This window comes from Haliotis rubra, unplaced genomic scaffold (assembly GCF_003918875.1).
Source record: "Haliotis rubra isolate DU_JTF1 unplaced genomic scaffold, ASM391887v1 Scf283, whole genome shotgun sequence".
NCBI lineage: Eukaryota > Metazoa > Mollusca > Gastropoda > Lepetellida > Haliotidae > Haliotis > Haliotis rubra.
The window spans coordinates 1250753-1267394 of record NW_025766925.1 but is presented as its reverse complement, the minus strand read 5'-3'; the positions used below and the strand labels follow the sequence as shown (position 1 = coordinate 1267394).

The following is a 16642-nucleotide window of genomic DNA, read 5'->3' as shown; positions in this document are numbered from 1 at the left end:
GAAGTTGATTTAAGTTCTACTTTAGTAAACTGCTACCTAACAGACTGATGTTAGATTAAAACATCTCATTCCAAATTCGTGTTTTCTGTTTCAGGTACTAAGAAATACTGAATTTTTACTTATTAGATATAAGTCTATCGGTACCAGTTTGACGTGTCTGGTCATGAGTTAACTAACATAGTGATTATATATTTTTTACCATTACATGTGTCATTCACACGCCATTTATGCCATTATAATGTTCTCTGATCCATTTCACCATACAGCATTTATTTCATTCAATGTTTTGAAGCTCATATGAAAACATGAAAAATGTTGCTGTTCCAGTTCCTATTGAAGAGTGAAATTATTTTTGTTCGTCAAGTGTTCCAAACAATGTAGTCATTATGGTTACAAACGGCCTGATTTTAATACCTATCAAGTTAGATGTTATACAAGCGTGCATTCACACACACACACACACAAAACATCCGTAATTTGTGAATTCTGTTCGGACGATAAAGAAATATCGAATTTGATAAGAATCACTATATAAATTATTTTCCATTACTCTGAGGGAAGCATGACATTATTCGTGCGTTTTTTAATAATTTTATCTGCATAAAAGAAGGTATTATCAAAAATGTGAAACAAACTTCCGTATACTACCATTTCACTAACATTGCGATATTGACCATGGAATAATGGTTAGTTTAGTCTGTTTTCAATGTCATAATATGTGAGGTTCCTCATTCACACATACATACAAACAGACAGCATAAAACAATATGCAACCTACCCAATGTAATACAATACAATTTTCACCGCCTGTGCATACCCCACTGTTGACGAATCTCTCAGGTGTATTAGAGCGATAATCACATCGCGACATGATTAACAAACCTACAGCTCCGCAGATTTTAATAACTTACCTTTTTAATAAGGACAGCAAGATTTATTGATGTCAACTGTCTTTATTGTGAATAACACGAAGTTTCGGAGCATATGCTTGCTTCTTCATCAAGTGAAAATCAGGTCACAGTAATGCATTCCACTTCTTAATGCCCATCAAAGATTTAACTTACTACCAGAGGCTTCTTTAAGAGGCATAAAAACTTGTTAATTAACAAGGCAGTAGTCCTTGTTAATTGGTGACTCTTAACTGCCTTGACTCACTCATCAATTAACAAGGGATTAGGTCCTGGGGCGTGCAAATAACAATAATTTACCATCACCCACCAGTTATCTCCCCTAGTGGACATTTCCAAAATTGTAAATGTTTGGAAATCTCATATGTCCCAAATTGGAAATGTCTTGGAAACATCATCTTTCCAAGTCATTTCCAAGCTTGTAAATGTCGACTTTTTTCCAGTGTATTACCGCTTAGACACTGTGCGTTTCATGCATAATACAACTCAACGCTACAATTCATCGCCTTGTATTTTTTTCAGAGCTTTCATCATTATTAAGAAAATTGAATGTATATTTTTCAATGTGTTTCTATGTGTTTTTACGTACTTCATTTCGGTAAAGGCTGCCTAGAGGTCTAAGACACTGCAATTCGTTGAGTTGCCTCCCTTTATCGTGTCATAACCATCTGTCCGTAGGTTTGAATCCTAGATTACCCCTGAGTATATAGATTGATTTGTCAGCCCTATAGCTGTGTTTTGTGTCACCAATGAAGTAAGCACCACGATATACTTCCATACCACATAAGAACGTTACGCCGTGGTAAAAGTTCAAAGCCTAGTTAAGTCAAAATCATAATGTTCTGTCATGTGACCACTACTGTTTGACGTCATTACTCTCATCGTGTATTGCACACGGCACCACAGCTGACTGCTATCTATTTTATTACCCACGCGGTGATGATGCTCGTGTTCTGTAACATACATGTACACCACACGTGTGTCCTACAGGGTTGACCTCCGTTTTGAGTGTTAAGATATTTTCCTACCACTACGAGAAGAGAATAAATCCCGTGAAGCCGATTCAGACTCCGTTTAATTACAAGAAGTTTGTCTGCATTGAAGTAACATAAAACTTGTTTTCACGTCTTGTGCAAATTCTTCTATGATATATTATAAACTTTTTTTTATTATTGTTACCTTTAGCAATAATATTTAGGTAATAAATCTGTTTTCAGTCTATAGCTCTAATGTTTTTAATCGAACAACCACGTTGTGTATTGAGTCAGATTCCTACTTCTTGGAAGTCAAACGCCGTTATGTCGAAGTGTATCCTTCGAAATATTCGAGATTTGACACAACCGCAAAGTAATAACTGGTTTTGAATGTACAGGGACCAAGCCTTTTCGGCTGCCGGTTTGCCCGATTAAGCTTCTATGCACCAAATTATTCCTTGAGAGGTTGTATTTATCCAGATAGTAAGTTAAATCGAGGTTTGGTTAAGTTCCTTTGCTATGGTAAATGGTAACAGACTGATGCTATGACAGAGAGTGAGTGTTGCGATGCTTTTTTCCATGTGTATACATGCAGCATATACTCCAAAACACAAACAATTGTATTGGAATGTTTTATTAAAATATATGGAAGGCATTTAAAACATCTTACTTCGTTCACGTAAATCGTACACCCTCGAAGGTAAGTACAATAGTGATCTAATACTGTAACATAACAAGTCAAAGCATAACTGAGACCATATGAACTAGAACTGGTGCCGTAAACATCGAAACATACCATTCCAGTCGATACGGGATATGGCAGTTGGTTGGGATGTTGCAGTAGAGACTGCTGTCTCCTATGTATGTATTTGGACGTCATCGAGTGAAATGTACAGTTCTCTGTCTTCTTGTTTACGAATATGGCCTGGCATGATTGTTTCTTGGATGAGAAGGTTTCTAGAAGGGGCGATTACAGGTCATATGAACCAGAGCTCGTGCCCTAAACCTTTAACCACACCAAACCAGCCGATGCGTGGTGGGACAATCGTGATGAGCCAAAAGAGACTATTATCTTTTACTTATTTCAGCTTAAGCGAGTGGAATGTACCGACAATTCTCTCTTGTTTGTTTTACGAACGTCACCAGCTTCATTGTTTCGGAATGAGAAAGATTCTGGCTGACTCTAACTCTCCAGGTTTAGGATAAGGCTCTTCGAGGCACTTCCTACCTGACTTGTTTCTAATGTATTTGTCAAGTGTGGATTGGATACTTAATTGAAAACGCAATAATTCTTATCAGCTCCCTACATTATTGTGGATTCAAAAGGGGACACCGGTTTCTTTCAGTGCTGGCAAATAGCTGTCAATATTCAGAAACGTTAGCTCGTGCACTCAAGTCAGCTCTGGTAATTCCTGTTACTTATGATGCTCTCACTTGTTTGGCCCGTAGAAAGGCCTTATTGTAAACCTAAAACTGTGTCTTCATAATTCAGTTCTGCACGACCAACTCCTTGGTTAACCTGTGTGTTTGAACATGGAAATCAGCTCGTCACACAGTATTAACGTACCCTATAATTTAACGACTATAATACAGCCGTGTACGTCACATGTCCAGCAGCTTAATCAAGCTGTGCTCAAAGACCGCTATCACAGCCATAATACTCGCTCCAACCAAAATCCCAAACAGCTGTATGCCAAGTATACAGTACGGGTTATCTCCCTTCGTCGGCGCTACACATAATTCGGGAAGCTGAAATATAATGAAAATTTCTTCAGGTTTGATGAATGAGTGAGTGTGTTTTTACGAGGCATTTAGCAATATTCCAGCAATATCAAGGCTGGTTTTGATGACCTGTGCACCAATATATCACTTTCTGGCAATGTTACTGGCAGTACGTATATAGTTAAAAGGATCAGATGTTAGCAAAATTAATTGCGTAATCTTACCAGTAGTTACTGCAGTAAAACCTCTTAAACATTCAACTTTTGTTGAAAAACCACCGGGTTTTTTTTCTATATGATTATAGATAATCTATAGACTACAGTCACGTAGATTATAATCATCTCTCAAGGAATAATTTGGTGCATAGAAGCTTAATCGGGCAAACCGGCAGCCGACCTTGCTTGAACTAGGGTCACAAACAACAAGCATATGAAGGTAATGTTAAAGCCATAAAGCCACTCTCACCATGTCAACCAGAGCGATGTAGAGGAAGGTTCCTGCTATACAGGCAAAGATCCAAAGAGAGGCTTGTCCCACGTTACCAATGAGAACACCAATGACCATCCCAAAGAAGCAGAGCAACGAGGAAACACAGTTGTAGACGATGGCCTGCTTCACCGACATCCCCGCTTGCAGCAGCACGGCAAAGTCTCCTGTGAACAACGACAGAGATAGCACCAGCTGTGCTGGACACAGTTCTGAAGAAACACAGGGTGGAAGCGCTGTCCACGCGAAATGTGGAGTTGCCCCAAAAGCAACTCCATTTCCTCGCTGGAAAGTGAAAGAAGAACAAGAGTAATCGTAAGTTTTCCCTCGAATTTTCATTATTTTGCAAGTACATCAGGTTTTGCCATTTGGCAGACGGATCTAGAAATTTACAGATCTTTCTGTAATAGCTCGACACCCTCTCTATTTATTGCAATTGCGCGTTAAGCGAGGGCACCCTCCTGAGTGTCGAAACAAGATCGTAGAAAATGATCGTTTCTAACACGAAATATGACAACCTCATCAGCAGACACGCCTTTTTTATAGTTGTCTTAGGTCTTCATTCACAGTTTAGGCTTTAATGTGTCAGTATTTTTTTCAGGTATCGTCGAAAATTCAAACTGTACATTTTATATGGAGTTGCTCACATTTAGCAAACAAACTGTCCATTGCGTTATAATTTTACTGTCCAGGGAGTTGACAGTTTTTAGTTTTAACCGTCATGTCATCAAACGTTATTCTAGAGATATATGTTGTAGACCTGCCTACCTGGCGTATTTTGGCGTATTTATTACGATTTTGTACCATCAAGTACGATTGTACACCCACATTGCAGTTTGTACCCTAACAGAAATTTAATGTAAAAAAATCATGTACGATCAGAAGTGTATTAACACATATACAAATATACATCTACCCCAGGAATAACCAAGTCGAGGGCCCCGTTTCACAAAGCTCTCGTAAGCCTTAAATCTCATAACCTTTCTCGTAGCATTCGTACATACTATACTGTAACAATGACTTATGATATCGCTACGAAAACTTTGTGAGCCCAGGTTATTCCAAAGTATGTACATTGTTCATACTATCATTCAGATATTAGTATTGCACATTCGGGTAAAGCACATCACTAAGCATCTGAAAATCAAGGGGCATCTAACCAATGTTGAATGAGCGAAATCAAATACAATAATGACTTCCTTTGTTCCCACCGGTGGCACCAGCGATATGGACAAGTCAATGGCCGTGTTTAAGCAGAAATCCACATGACACAAGACGAGCAGCAGCCAGACCAGATACAACTCCAACCACAAAGGGCCAGGAGAGCTGCAGTCAGGCACTCCTGGGTGCGGCCATGGCTCATAGAGGAGTGGGGATAACAGTTTGGTCAGGTCTCCAGCCTATAGAAACCCATTTGAGGCTGGAGGATCCTCCAGGTTAACACCACAGCTCTTCGATAAAGTCTTGCATAAGGCGGCCCTAGCAATCGATAGGGAAGTCACCAGTTTCAGGCAACCCTTTCACCTGGACTGAAACTGGCGGTCACACTTAGGCACCTTGAGGCTGAAGACAACTATGTGTCCCATGCGTATGCCTTCAGGTGTGGAGTGTCCACCATATCAGCAATGGTTCCAGGCAATTGTGTTTATCCTACCTGTGACCCCTGAAGACTGGACAGCCGTAGCTAACCAGTTTGAACAGAGATGGATATATCCCACGCCATTCGGGGCCCTGGATGGCAAACACATTGCTATCAAGAAGCCACCTCAAACTGGCAGATGCCAATTATATGTGGCGACTCGGGGCTGGTCAACGGCATGGAAGAGGAAGCCTTAGGACTTCCCCCACTCTGCCCTCTGACTGCAAGCCCTGATGACCACCAAGACATGCCCTTCTTCATCCTTCGCACCCAGGAACTACCTCATGAAACCATACAGCAGAAGAAACATGTCCAGGAGGAGGGACTCTCAAGAGGGAGGAGAATGGTGGAAAATGCCTTTGGGAACCTGGCCAATAGATTCAGGTGTCCCCTCATGACACTAGGGCAGATGCCCAACACTGTGAAAGGCATAGTGAAGGCGGCAGTGGTTCTGCACAACTTCCTGAGGCTGAGGCATCCAGGTCTTGCGGCACAATAGGTGGGCCATGAGGATGAAAACCACCATGTCATCCCAGGGGCATGGAGGACCAAGAGGACTGGCTAGATGTGGGTCAACCTTCTCCACCTCACAAGATTTTAATGACTAAACATAAGTTACACTTGGTGAATTACACAGACTCTTCAATGAGCTGATTCTGTGAATCTGTTCCTGAAACAATCATTCATTTATTGTGCGAATGCCGTTATACTGTGAAAGTATGAAAGGAGGTATCCGATTGGCTTGATATATTGTCTGAATGAAATATTAACTTGTCGCACGAAAATATTATCTTTGGTTTCAAAGGTAAAAACAACAACTCACTTCATCTGGTGTTCTTGATAGTGAAATATATGCTACAAGCCGAAATAATATAAACCCAGATTTTAAAGTGCTTCAAAGGGGAGTACTCAACTACTATAAAGCTACCAAATATACAGCATTTTCTAATGCAAATCCAGCAAAATTATATGCTTTCTGGTCCTCCTTCCATACACTTTTTGCTAACTATACCAACCTAGATGTTATATAAGTATAATACAATTTGACAAGTACTTCTGAATATTTGTATACATATTAGCCTTGGGCAAAGATAACAGATACATTATAGTAAATCCATCCTGAACATATGATGATGATCGTTTGTATTGATGGTGATGATGCTTCCACAATGTTGATGACGAGGATGTTTTTGTATAATGTTTTGCACAATGTATTATGACAACAACAAATTGATGACGAGGATGTTGTGTATAATCTTTTGTACAATGTATTATGACAACAACAAATTGTCGACGAGGATGTTGTGTATGATGTTTTGTACAATGTATTATGACAACAACAAATTGATGACGAGGATGTTGTGTATAATCTTTTGTACAATGTATTATGACAACAACAAATTGATGACGAGGATGTTGTGTATGATGTTTTGTACAATGTATTATGACAACAACAAATTGATGACGAGGATGTTGTGTATAATCTTTTGTACAATGTATTATGACAACAACAAATTGTCGACGAGGATGTTGTGTATGATGTTTTGTACAATGTATTATGACAACAACAAATTGATGACGAGGATGTTGTGTATAATCTTTTGTACAATGTATTATGACAACAACAAATTGATGACGAGGATGTTGTGTATGATGTTTTGTACAATGTATTATGACAACAACAAATTGATGACGAGGATGTTGTGTATAATCTTTTGTACAATGTATTATGACAACAACAAATTGTCGACGAGGATGTTGTGTATGATGTTTTGTACAATGTATTATGACAACAACAAAGTGATGACGAGGATGTTGTGTATAATCTTTTGTACAATGTATTATGACAACAACAAATTGTCGACGAGGATGTTGTGTATGATGTTTTGTACAATGTATTATGACAACAACAAATTGATGACGAGGATGTTGTGTATAATCTTTTGTACAATGTATTATGACAACAACAAATTGATGACGAGGATGTTGTGTATGATGTTTTGTACAATGTATTATGACAACAACAAATTGATGACGAGGATGTTTTTGTATAATGTTTTGTACAATGTATTATGACAACAACAAATTGATGACGAGGATGTTGTGTATGATGTTTTGTACAATGTATTATAACAACAAGAAATTGATGACGAGGATGTTGTGTATGATGTTTTGTACAATGTATTATGGCAACAACAAATTGATGACGAGGATGTTTTTCTATGATGTTTTGTACAATGTATTATGACAACAACAAATTGATGACGAGGATGTTGTGTATGATGTTTTGTACAATGTATTATGACAACAACAAATTGATGACGAGGATGTTTTTGTGTAATGTTTTGTACAATGTATTATGACAACAACAAATTGATGACGAGGATGTATTTGTATAATGTTTTCTACAATGTATTATGACAACAACAAATTGATGACGAGGATGTTGTGTATGATGTTTTGTACAATGTATTATGACAACAACAAATTGATGACGAGGATGTTTTTGTGTAATGTTTTCTACAATGTATTATGACAACAACAAATTGATGACGAGGATGTTGTGTATGATGTTTTGTACAATGTATTATGACAACAACAAATTGATGACGAGGATGTTTTTGTGTAATCTTTTGTACAATGTATTATGACAACAACAAATTGATGACGAGGATGTTTTTGTATAATGTTTTGTACAATGTATTATGACAACAACAAATTGATGACGACGATGTTTTTGTATAATGTTTTGTACAATGTATTATGACAACAACAAATTGATGACGAGGATGTTTTTGTATGATGTCTTGTACAATGTATAAAGACAACAACATATTGATGACGAGGATATTTTTGTATAATCTTTTGTACAATGTATTATGACAACAACAAATTGTCGACGAGGATGTTGTGTATGATGTTTTGTACAATGTATTATGACAACAACAAAGTGATGACGAGGATGTTGTGTATAATCTTTTGTACAATGTATTATGACAACAACAAATTGTCGACGAGGATGTTGTGTATGATGTTTTGTACAATGTATTATGACAACAACAAATTGATGACGAGGATGTTGTGTATAATCTTTTGTACAATGTATTATGACAACAACAAATTGATGACGAGGATGTTGTGTATGATGTTTTGTACAATGTATTATGACAACAACAAATTGATGACGAGGATGTTTTTGTATAATGTTTTGTACAATGTATTATGACAACAACAAATTGATGACGAGGATGTTGTGTATGATGTTTTGTACAATGTATTATGACAACAACAAATTGATGACGAGGATGTTTTTGTATAATGTTTTGTACAATGTATTATGACAACAACAAATTGATGACGAGGATGTTGTGTATAATCTTTTGTACAATGTATTATGACAACAACAAATTGATGACGAGGATGTTGTGTATGATGTTTTGTACAATGTATTATGACAACAACAAATTGATGACGATGATGTTTTGTATAATGTTTTGTACAATGTATTATGACAACAACAAATTGATGACGAGGATGTTTTTGTATGATGTCTTGTACAATGTATAAAGACAACAACAAATTGATGACGAGGATGTTTTTGTATGATGTCTTGTACAATGTATTATGACAACAACATATTGATGACGATGATGTTTTTGTATAATGTTTTGTACAATGTATTATGACAACAACAAATTGATGACGAGGATGTTGTGTATAATCTTTTGTACAATGTATTATGACAACAACAAATTGATGACGAGGATGTTGTGTATGATGTTTTGTACAATGTATTATGACAACAACAAAGTGATGACGAGGATGTTGTGTATAATCTTTTGTACAATGTATTATGACAACAAGAAATTGATGACGAGGATGTTGTGTATGATGTTTTGTACAATGTATTATGACAACAAGAAATTGATGACGAGGATGTTGTGTATGATGTTTTGTACAATGTATTATGACAACAACAAATTGATGACGAGGATGTTTTTGTAGGATGTTTTGTACAATGTATTATGACAACAACAAATTGATGACGAGGATGTTGTGTATAATCTTTTGTACAATGTATTATGACAACAACAAATTGATGACGAGGATGTTGTGTATGATGTTTTGTACAATGTATTATGACAACAACAAATTGATGACGAGGATATTTTTGTATGATGTTTTGTACAATGTATTATGACAACAACAAATTGATGACGAGGATGTTGTGTATGATGTTTTGTACAATGTATTATGACAACAACAAATTGATGACGAGGATGTTTTTGTGTAATGTTTTGTACAATGTATTATGACAACAACAAATTGATGACGAGGATGTTTTTGTAGGATGTTTTGTACAATGTATTATGACAACAACAAATTGATGACGAGGATGTTGTGTATGACGTTTTGTACAATGTATTATGAAAATAACAAATTGATGACGATGATGTTTTTGTATAATGTTTTGTACAATGTATTATGACAACAAATTGATGACGAGGATGTTGTGTATGATGTTTTGTACAATGTATTATGAAAACACCAAATGTACTTTGGGAAATAAAAATACTTACAAAAACAGAAAGAAAAAAACCTTCTGCACGCTGCAAATCAGTCAGAGGAAATGCAAAGGATCAGAGGGATTTCCCGAAGGCGAAGTTATTCTGATTTCCAGTACATATATGGGCGCAAAAACACGTAACAGATCGTGAGCGTCCGTGAACAACGTCAATATTCGTATCTACTTGCATTTACCCGTATCTGCTCGTGAGTCATTCGTGTCAGGTTGTTAGCAATGGGACCCGACAGAGCGTCAAAGATCGTGGCAGATCGCAACAAATCTCAACAGAACGTGGTGTTTGTCTTGTCCACGATTTATTGCGTCCACTACGATTTCTAAGCACGATTAGATGCGATATGTTGCGCTTTGTTATGATGCAAAACTATCTGATGGGATGATCACGATTGACAATTAATTGTGGTGATCGGAGAAATTGTTTGAAGCGTCCAAATTTCACTACGATCAACACGATTGCATCAACTGACCTCAAGATCTGATAAGATTTGATAGGATTACCACGATTAAGACCCAAGACTGTGGAAAAGGGTATCAACAACTGTGGAATTTCGACAGTTCATGCTCTAAAATCCATGCAACTACATGGTCAGCAGTTTCAACACTACTGCATGTAACATGTACAGTTTGATTTTTCGACGCTAACTGAAAAAATAACGACGCATTAAAGTCTAAACTGTGAATGAAGACCTAAAATAACTGTATCTAAGAATTGACAGCCATAAAAGGCGTGTGTGCTGATGAGGTTGTCATATTTCTTGTTGAAACGATCATTTTCCGCGATCTTGTTTGGAGGGTGCCCTCGCTTAACGCGCAATTGCAATAAATAGAGAGGGTGTCAAGCTATTATAGAAAAATCTGAAATGTCTAGACCAGTCTGCCAAAACCTGATATACTTGCAAAATAATGAAAATGCGAGGGAAAACTTACCATTATTCTTGCGCCACATGTTCTTCTTTCACTGTCCAGCGAGGAAATGGGGTTGCTTTTGGCGCAACTCCACATTTCGCGTGGACAGCGCTTCCACCCTGTGTGATAATGCATAAAGTAATCTGCCTGCGAGTTACCTTGTAAGGAGAACAAGCAGAGGGAGAGAACTCGGGCGATCACGGTTAATTTCGGGTGTCCTTGGCTTGACAGAGTTACCGATGACTTTCTTTTTTCATATTCTCCTCAAAATAAGTTAGATAACACCCACAATTGGAGTCATAATGTACCGAATATCGCTAACTTATTTTGAGTAGTATACTCCCGACTTCAATCGGATGAAATCATTTTATACCACATTGTGTTCTAACAGAAACATTTTGTAACAACTGGCTTTTCACACCCTTGTCAGCCAGACTAACATGTTAGTTAACACAAATGCAGGGCTCGAACTCGGTTAAGTCGAAATTACCCGTAAGGTACACTCTACATAAGGTCTCAGTAATTGAATGCCTAACTGATAAGTAGGATGAATTCGAGTGAACGAGGTTCAGATTTGTGGAACTGGTTTTATATCCTACCTATCTCGTGTGGAAGTTCGTGACAGAAAATGGCGATGGTGGTGCTGATACCACCTGTGATGCTGTTGGCAAAGCCTGCACCCAGTGCAAGGCCGTCACTGAAGTTGTGGATACCGTCTCCAAGAATCACCATCCATGCAATCGTTGCTACTGACGACGGGAGCTCATTGGTTAAATGAGAGTGACCGTGACCTTTCTCAGATTCAGAAAGAGGCTGATTCTCACTTCGCGACACACTGATTTCTGGATGAGACACTGCCGTTATAGACAGAAGGCTGCCTGCGCATGCTCCAATTGGTAATCCTGTAGAACAAAACAATTGAAGTACATGAACTGTGTGCAGCTATCACTAGAAAGCACAAAGACAAGAGTACTAAACATTTACTTTCTTGAGGAAACAAGAAAATACGCCATGGCAAGATATTTGCAAGTATGACGCAGCTATCGGTGCAAACTTGAACACCAATTCCATTATACGTCGACTTGTGAGTAAAGCACATGGCCATGAAGTTAATGATCATTTAAGACCACAAAGACCTAGCAAAAGCAATGACCATGATGACCATGAGTCCTAATTCAACAAGTATTCACTGTGCTGCTTGTACACGTGTTCTAGAGGTACTCACTGTGCTGCCTGTACACGTGTTCTAGAGGTACTCACTGTGCTGCCTGTACACGTGTTCTAGAAGTACTCACTGTGCTACTTGTACACGTGTTCTAGAGGTATTCACTGTGCTGCTTGTACACGTGTTCTAGAGGTACTCACTGTGCTGCCTGTACACGTGTTCTAGAGGTACTCACTGTGCTGCCTGTACACGTATTCTAGAGGTACTCACTGTGCTGCTTGTACACGTGTTCTAGAGGTACTCACTGTGCTGCCTGTACACGTGTTCTAGAGGTACTCACTGTGCTGTCTGAACACGTGTTCTAGAAGTACTCACTGTGCTGCCTGTACACGTGTTCTAGAGGTACTCACTGTGCTGCCTGTACACGTGTTCTAGAGGTACTCACTGTGCTGCCTGTACACGTGTTTTATAGGTACTCACTGTGTTGCATGTACACGTGTTCTATAGGTACTCACTGTGCTGCCTGTACACGTGTGGTTGAGGTACTTACTCTGCTATCTCTACACGTGTGGTGGAGATACTCACTTTGCTGCATGTACACGTGTTGTAGAGGTACTCGCTGTGCTGCCTGTACACGTGTTGTAGAGGTACTCACTGTGCTGCCTGTACACGTGTTGTAGAGGTACTCGCTGTGCTTCCTGTACACGTGTTGTAGAGGTACTCACTGTGCTGCGTGTACACGTGTTTTATAGGTACTCACTGTGTTGCATGTACACGTGTTCTATAGGTACTCACTGTGCTGCCTGTACACGTGTGGTTGAGGTACTCACTGTGCTACCTCTACACGTGTGGTGGAGATACTCACTTTGCTGCGTGTACACGTGTTGTAGAGGTACTCGCTGTGCTGCCTGTACACGTGTGGATGAGGTACTCACTGTGCTGCCTGCACACGTGTTCCAGAGGTAGCCACTGTGCTGCCTGTACACGTGTTCAAATGGTACTCACTGTGCTGCCTGTACACGTGTTCTAGAAGTACTCACTGTGCTGCCTGTACACGTGTTCTAGAGGTACTCACTGTGCTGCCTGTACACGTGTTCTAGAAGTACTCACTGTGCTGCCTGTACACGTGTTCTAGAAGTACTCACTGTGCTGCCTGTACACGTGTTCTAGAGGTACTCACTGTGCTGCCAGTACACGTGTTCTAGAAGTACTCACTGTGCTGCCTGTACACGTCTGGTTGAGGTACTCACTGTGCTGTCTGAACACGTGTTCTAGCGGTACTCACTGTGCTGCCTGTACACGTGTTCTAGAAGTACTCACTGTGCTGTCTGTACAGTGTTGTAGAGGTGCTCACTGTGCTGCCTGTACAGGTGTGGTTGAGGTACTCACTGTGCTGCCTGTACTAGTGTTTTAGAGGTACTCACTGTGCTGCCTGTACACGTGTGGTAGAGGTACTCACTGTGCTGCCTGTACACGTGTTGTAGAGGTACTCACTCTGCTGCCTGTACACGTGTTCTAGAGGTACTCACTGTGCTGCCTGAACAAGTGTTCTAGAAGTAATCACTGTGCTGCATGTACACGTGTTCTAGAGGTACTCACTGTGGTGCCTGTACACGTGTTGTAGAGGTACTCACTGTGCTACCTGTACACGTGTTGTAGAGGTACTCACTGTGCTTCCTGTTCACGTTGAACATCATTTCCTCGCATTCCTGGTAGTCTGGATCCTTGTGGGCTGACAGCTTCACGCCCACCACGCTGTCGTCAGCACCGGTGTTTGACATTTGCGGGGACGGTGCAGACGAGGCCTTCTTTTTCTTGAGTAAAGATTGAATTGCAAGGGTACTTTCTAATCTAAATTAATCTTTTCATGATTACTGCTACAATGCTTGTCGGTTTAGATGGCAATATAAACATTCTAGCTGACTGATGAGACCACCCCACGTGCACGCACGCACACGCATAAGGCAGAAGTCATGTGCAAGTAGGCCAACTGGTTTTGCAATACTATCACACTATTTGGGAATCAAACCAAGTTCTAGTGCTTGCTGGAGCACTGGGGTAGCCTTGTGGTTAAAGCGTTCGCTCGTCACGCCGAAGACCCGGGTTCGATTCCCCACATGGGCACAATGCGTGAAGCCCATTTGTAGTGTATCCCGCAGTGATATTGCCGGAATATTGCTGAAAGCGGCGCAAAACTAAAATCACACACGTACTCACTCTGGTGCTTGGTGAGTGAACGCACTAACATGTTACCCAGACAGTAAACTGACCTTCATCTTCGCTTTTCTTTCCATGAATATCCTAAGCAGCCTCTCCATGGTAAAGAACGTTATCAGTCCACCCATTCCACACAGTCCCATCCCTAGTGAGTTGCTATGGTAATCAATATGGTCGCTATGGTGATTGTCCTCGTGCGTGTCTTTGTTGTTGTCATGGATATCGCCTGTCATCGCCTGTGATTGAATAGAGCAAGTTGGAGACGATACCAGTTGAAAGTTTTTGACACATTACACATCACAGGCTCTCGTGTCTTTGCGAGAATTAAAGATGAAAAAATAGTTTTGGAGATGACTCAAAAGCTAAACAGTACAAGGTCATACTGTATTTACTGTAAAGCATTTCGAGTAAGGGGTTATCTCAAATTTTTATATATTTTTTAAAATCTTTAATCCTTGCAAAGACACGAGGACCTGTGTTACACATATGCATTCTGACACTGTCACGCGTTCCGAACTTACATGTGGCAGTAGGTGAAGCAGCGCGTCTCCAGTGAGTGCTCCGACAGCAACAGCGACCAGGAACTGCAGGACATAGTTGTAGAAGACTTTCCTCATGATGGGGATGATGACGACGCTCCCGAGGCCCACGAGACTGATGAGCAGAACAGCCAGGATGCTGGATCCCCAAACTGAAACATACAGACGTTACAGGATAGGCATCGGTAGACTTTAACACGAAACACACATTCTCTGGACGTAGAGCTTGAAGACTTTTAAAAACGTTTTCTCAGACACGTACCTTTTAAGGGTGACTGACTGAAGTGGTGATGCGTGTTGTCTTCAGGGTGATCAAGGTGGTCAATGTGATCACCATGGAGATGCTTGTCCTTCTTACTGGAAACATTACGTATATGGTCGCCATGGAAATGCTTCTCTCTGTCCCTTGAAAGGTGATGTATATGGTCTCCATGGAGATGTCTGTCTGTAGTAACATGGTCAATGTGATCACCATGGAGATGCTTGTCCGTGTGCCTGGAAACATTATGTATATGGTCGCTATGGAAATGCTTCTCTCTGTCCCTTGAAAGGTGATGTTTATGGTCTCCATGGAGATGTCTGTCCTCATCTGTAGAAACATGGTCAATTTGATCACCATGGAGATGCTTGTCCTTGTTCCTGGAAACATTATGTATATGGTCACCATGGAAATGCTTCTCTTTGTCCCTTGAAACGTGATGTATATGGTCTCCATGGAGATGCTTGTCCTTGGCCCTAGATTCATGATGTATATGGTCGCCATGGAAATCCTTCTCTCTGTCTCTTGAAACGTGATGTATATGGTCTCCATGGAGATGTCTGTCCTTGTCCGTAGAATCATGATCTATGTGGTCACCATGGTGACTTTTGTCCTTGTGTTTTGAACCATGGTGTATATGGTCACCATGACTACTGTTGGTCTCCACTCCTTCGTGAACATGGTGCACGTGGCCGCTATGGTAACGTTTGGCCTCTGCCGATGCCGTATCATGGCTGCGATCCCCATCGTGATCTTGTCCTCTGTTAACGTGATGTACATGGGCACTATGGGAGCCCTGTTTATCCTTTTCATGGTGACTATTTTGTTCTTCTGCCTCTTGATGGCTGTCGCTTTGGTTACCCTTCTCTTCCACTTTCTTTAAACGATGGTTATCGTGTTTCCCGTGTCCGTCATGGTGGCCATGATGTTGGTCATGTTCTCTGTTGCTATGGTTACGTTTACGCTGATTCTGGTGGTGGTGGCGATGATGCTTCTGATGTTGGTGCTGTTGTTGATGCTGTTGTTGAGACGAGTGGTCGGCTCTGTCGGAAAACCGGCGTTCACAGAAGGGGGTCAGCTGATACAGTATCACTGGAGCCAAATACATCAGGTCCTGTGGGTCACGTATTTTCCCTCCAAATAACGCCACCACGCTGTCCAGACCTAGGCACTAGAACAAATAAAACATACGGTCACAGTGAATTAGTCGACTCTTGTAGGTCTTCCACTTTCAGTGTCAGA

The 16642-nt window shown here is 40.2% G+C and overlaps 1 protein-coding gene across 2 annotated transcripts in view; it reads right to left on the bottom strand.

Moving 5' to 3' along the window:
• Positions 1–2838: 2838 nt before the first annotated feature.
• The window catches only part of LOC124281383 (zinc transporter ZIP10-like), a 31274-nt gene continuing 17470 nt past the window's right edge, over positions 2839–16642 (bottom strand). The window contains exons 2-9 of one of the 2 annotated variants that reach the window (XM_046717421.1): positions 15767–16571; positions 15404–15580; positions 15124–15293; positions 14656–14838; positions 14055–14199; positions 11820–12122; positions 4070–4257; positions 2839–3631 (exon numbers count right to left, since the gene is read on the bottom strand). In XM_046717421.1, the coding sequence (XP_046573377.1) occupies positions 3485–3631; positions 4070–4257; positions 11820–12122; positions 14055–14199; positions 14656–14838; positions 15124–15293; positions 15404–15580; positions 15767–16571 (2118 nt within the window). In that variant the 3' untranslated portion in view covers positions 2839–3484. Of the gene's footprint in view, positions 3632–4069; positions 4258–11819; positions 12123–14054; positions 14200–14655; positions 14839–15123; positions 15294–15403; positions 16572–16642 lie in introns of both variants that reach the window. The other variant, XM_046717420.1, reaches the window with a different exon arrangement.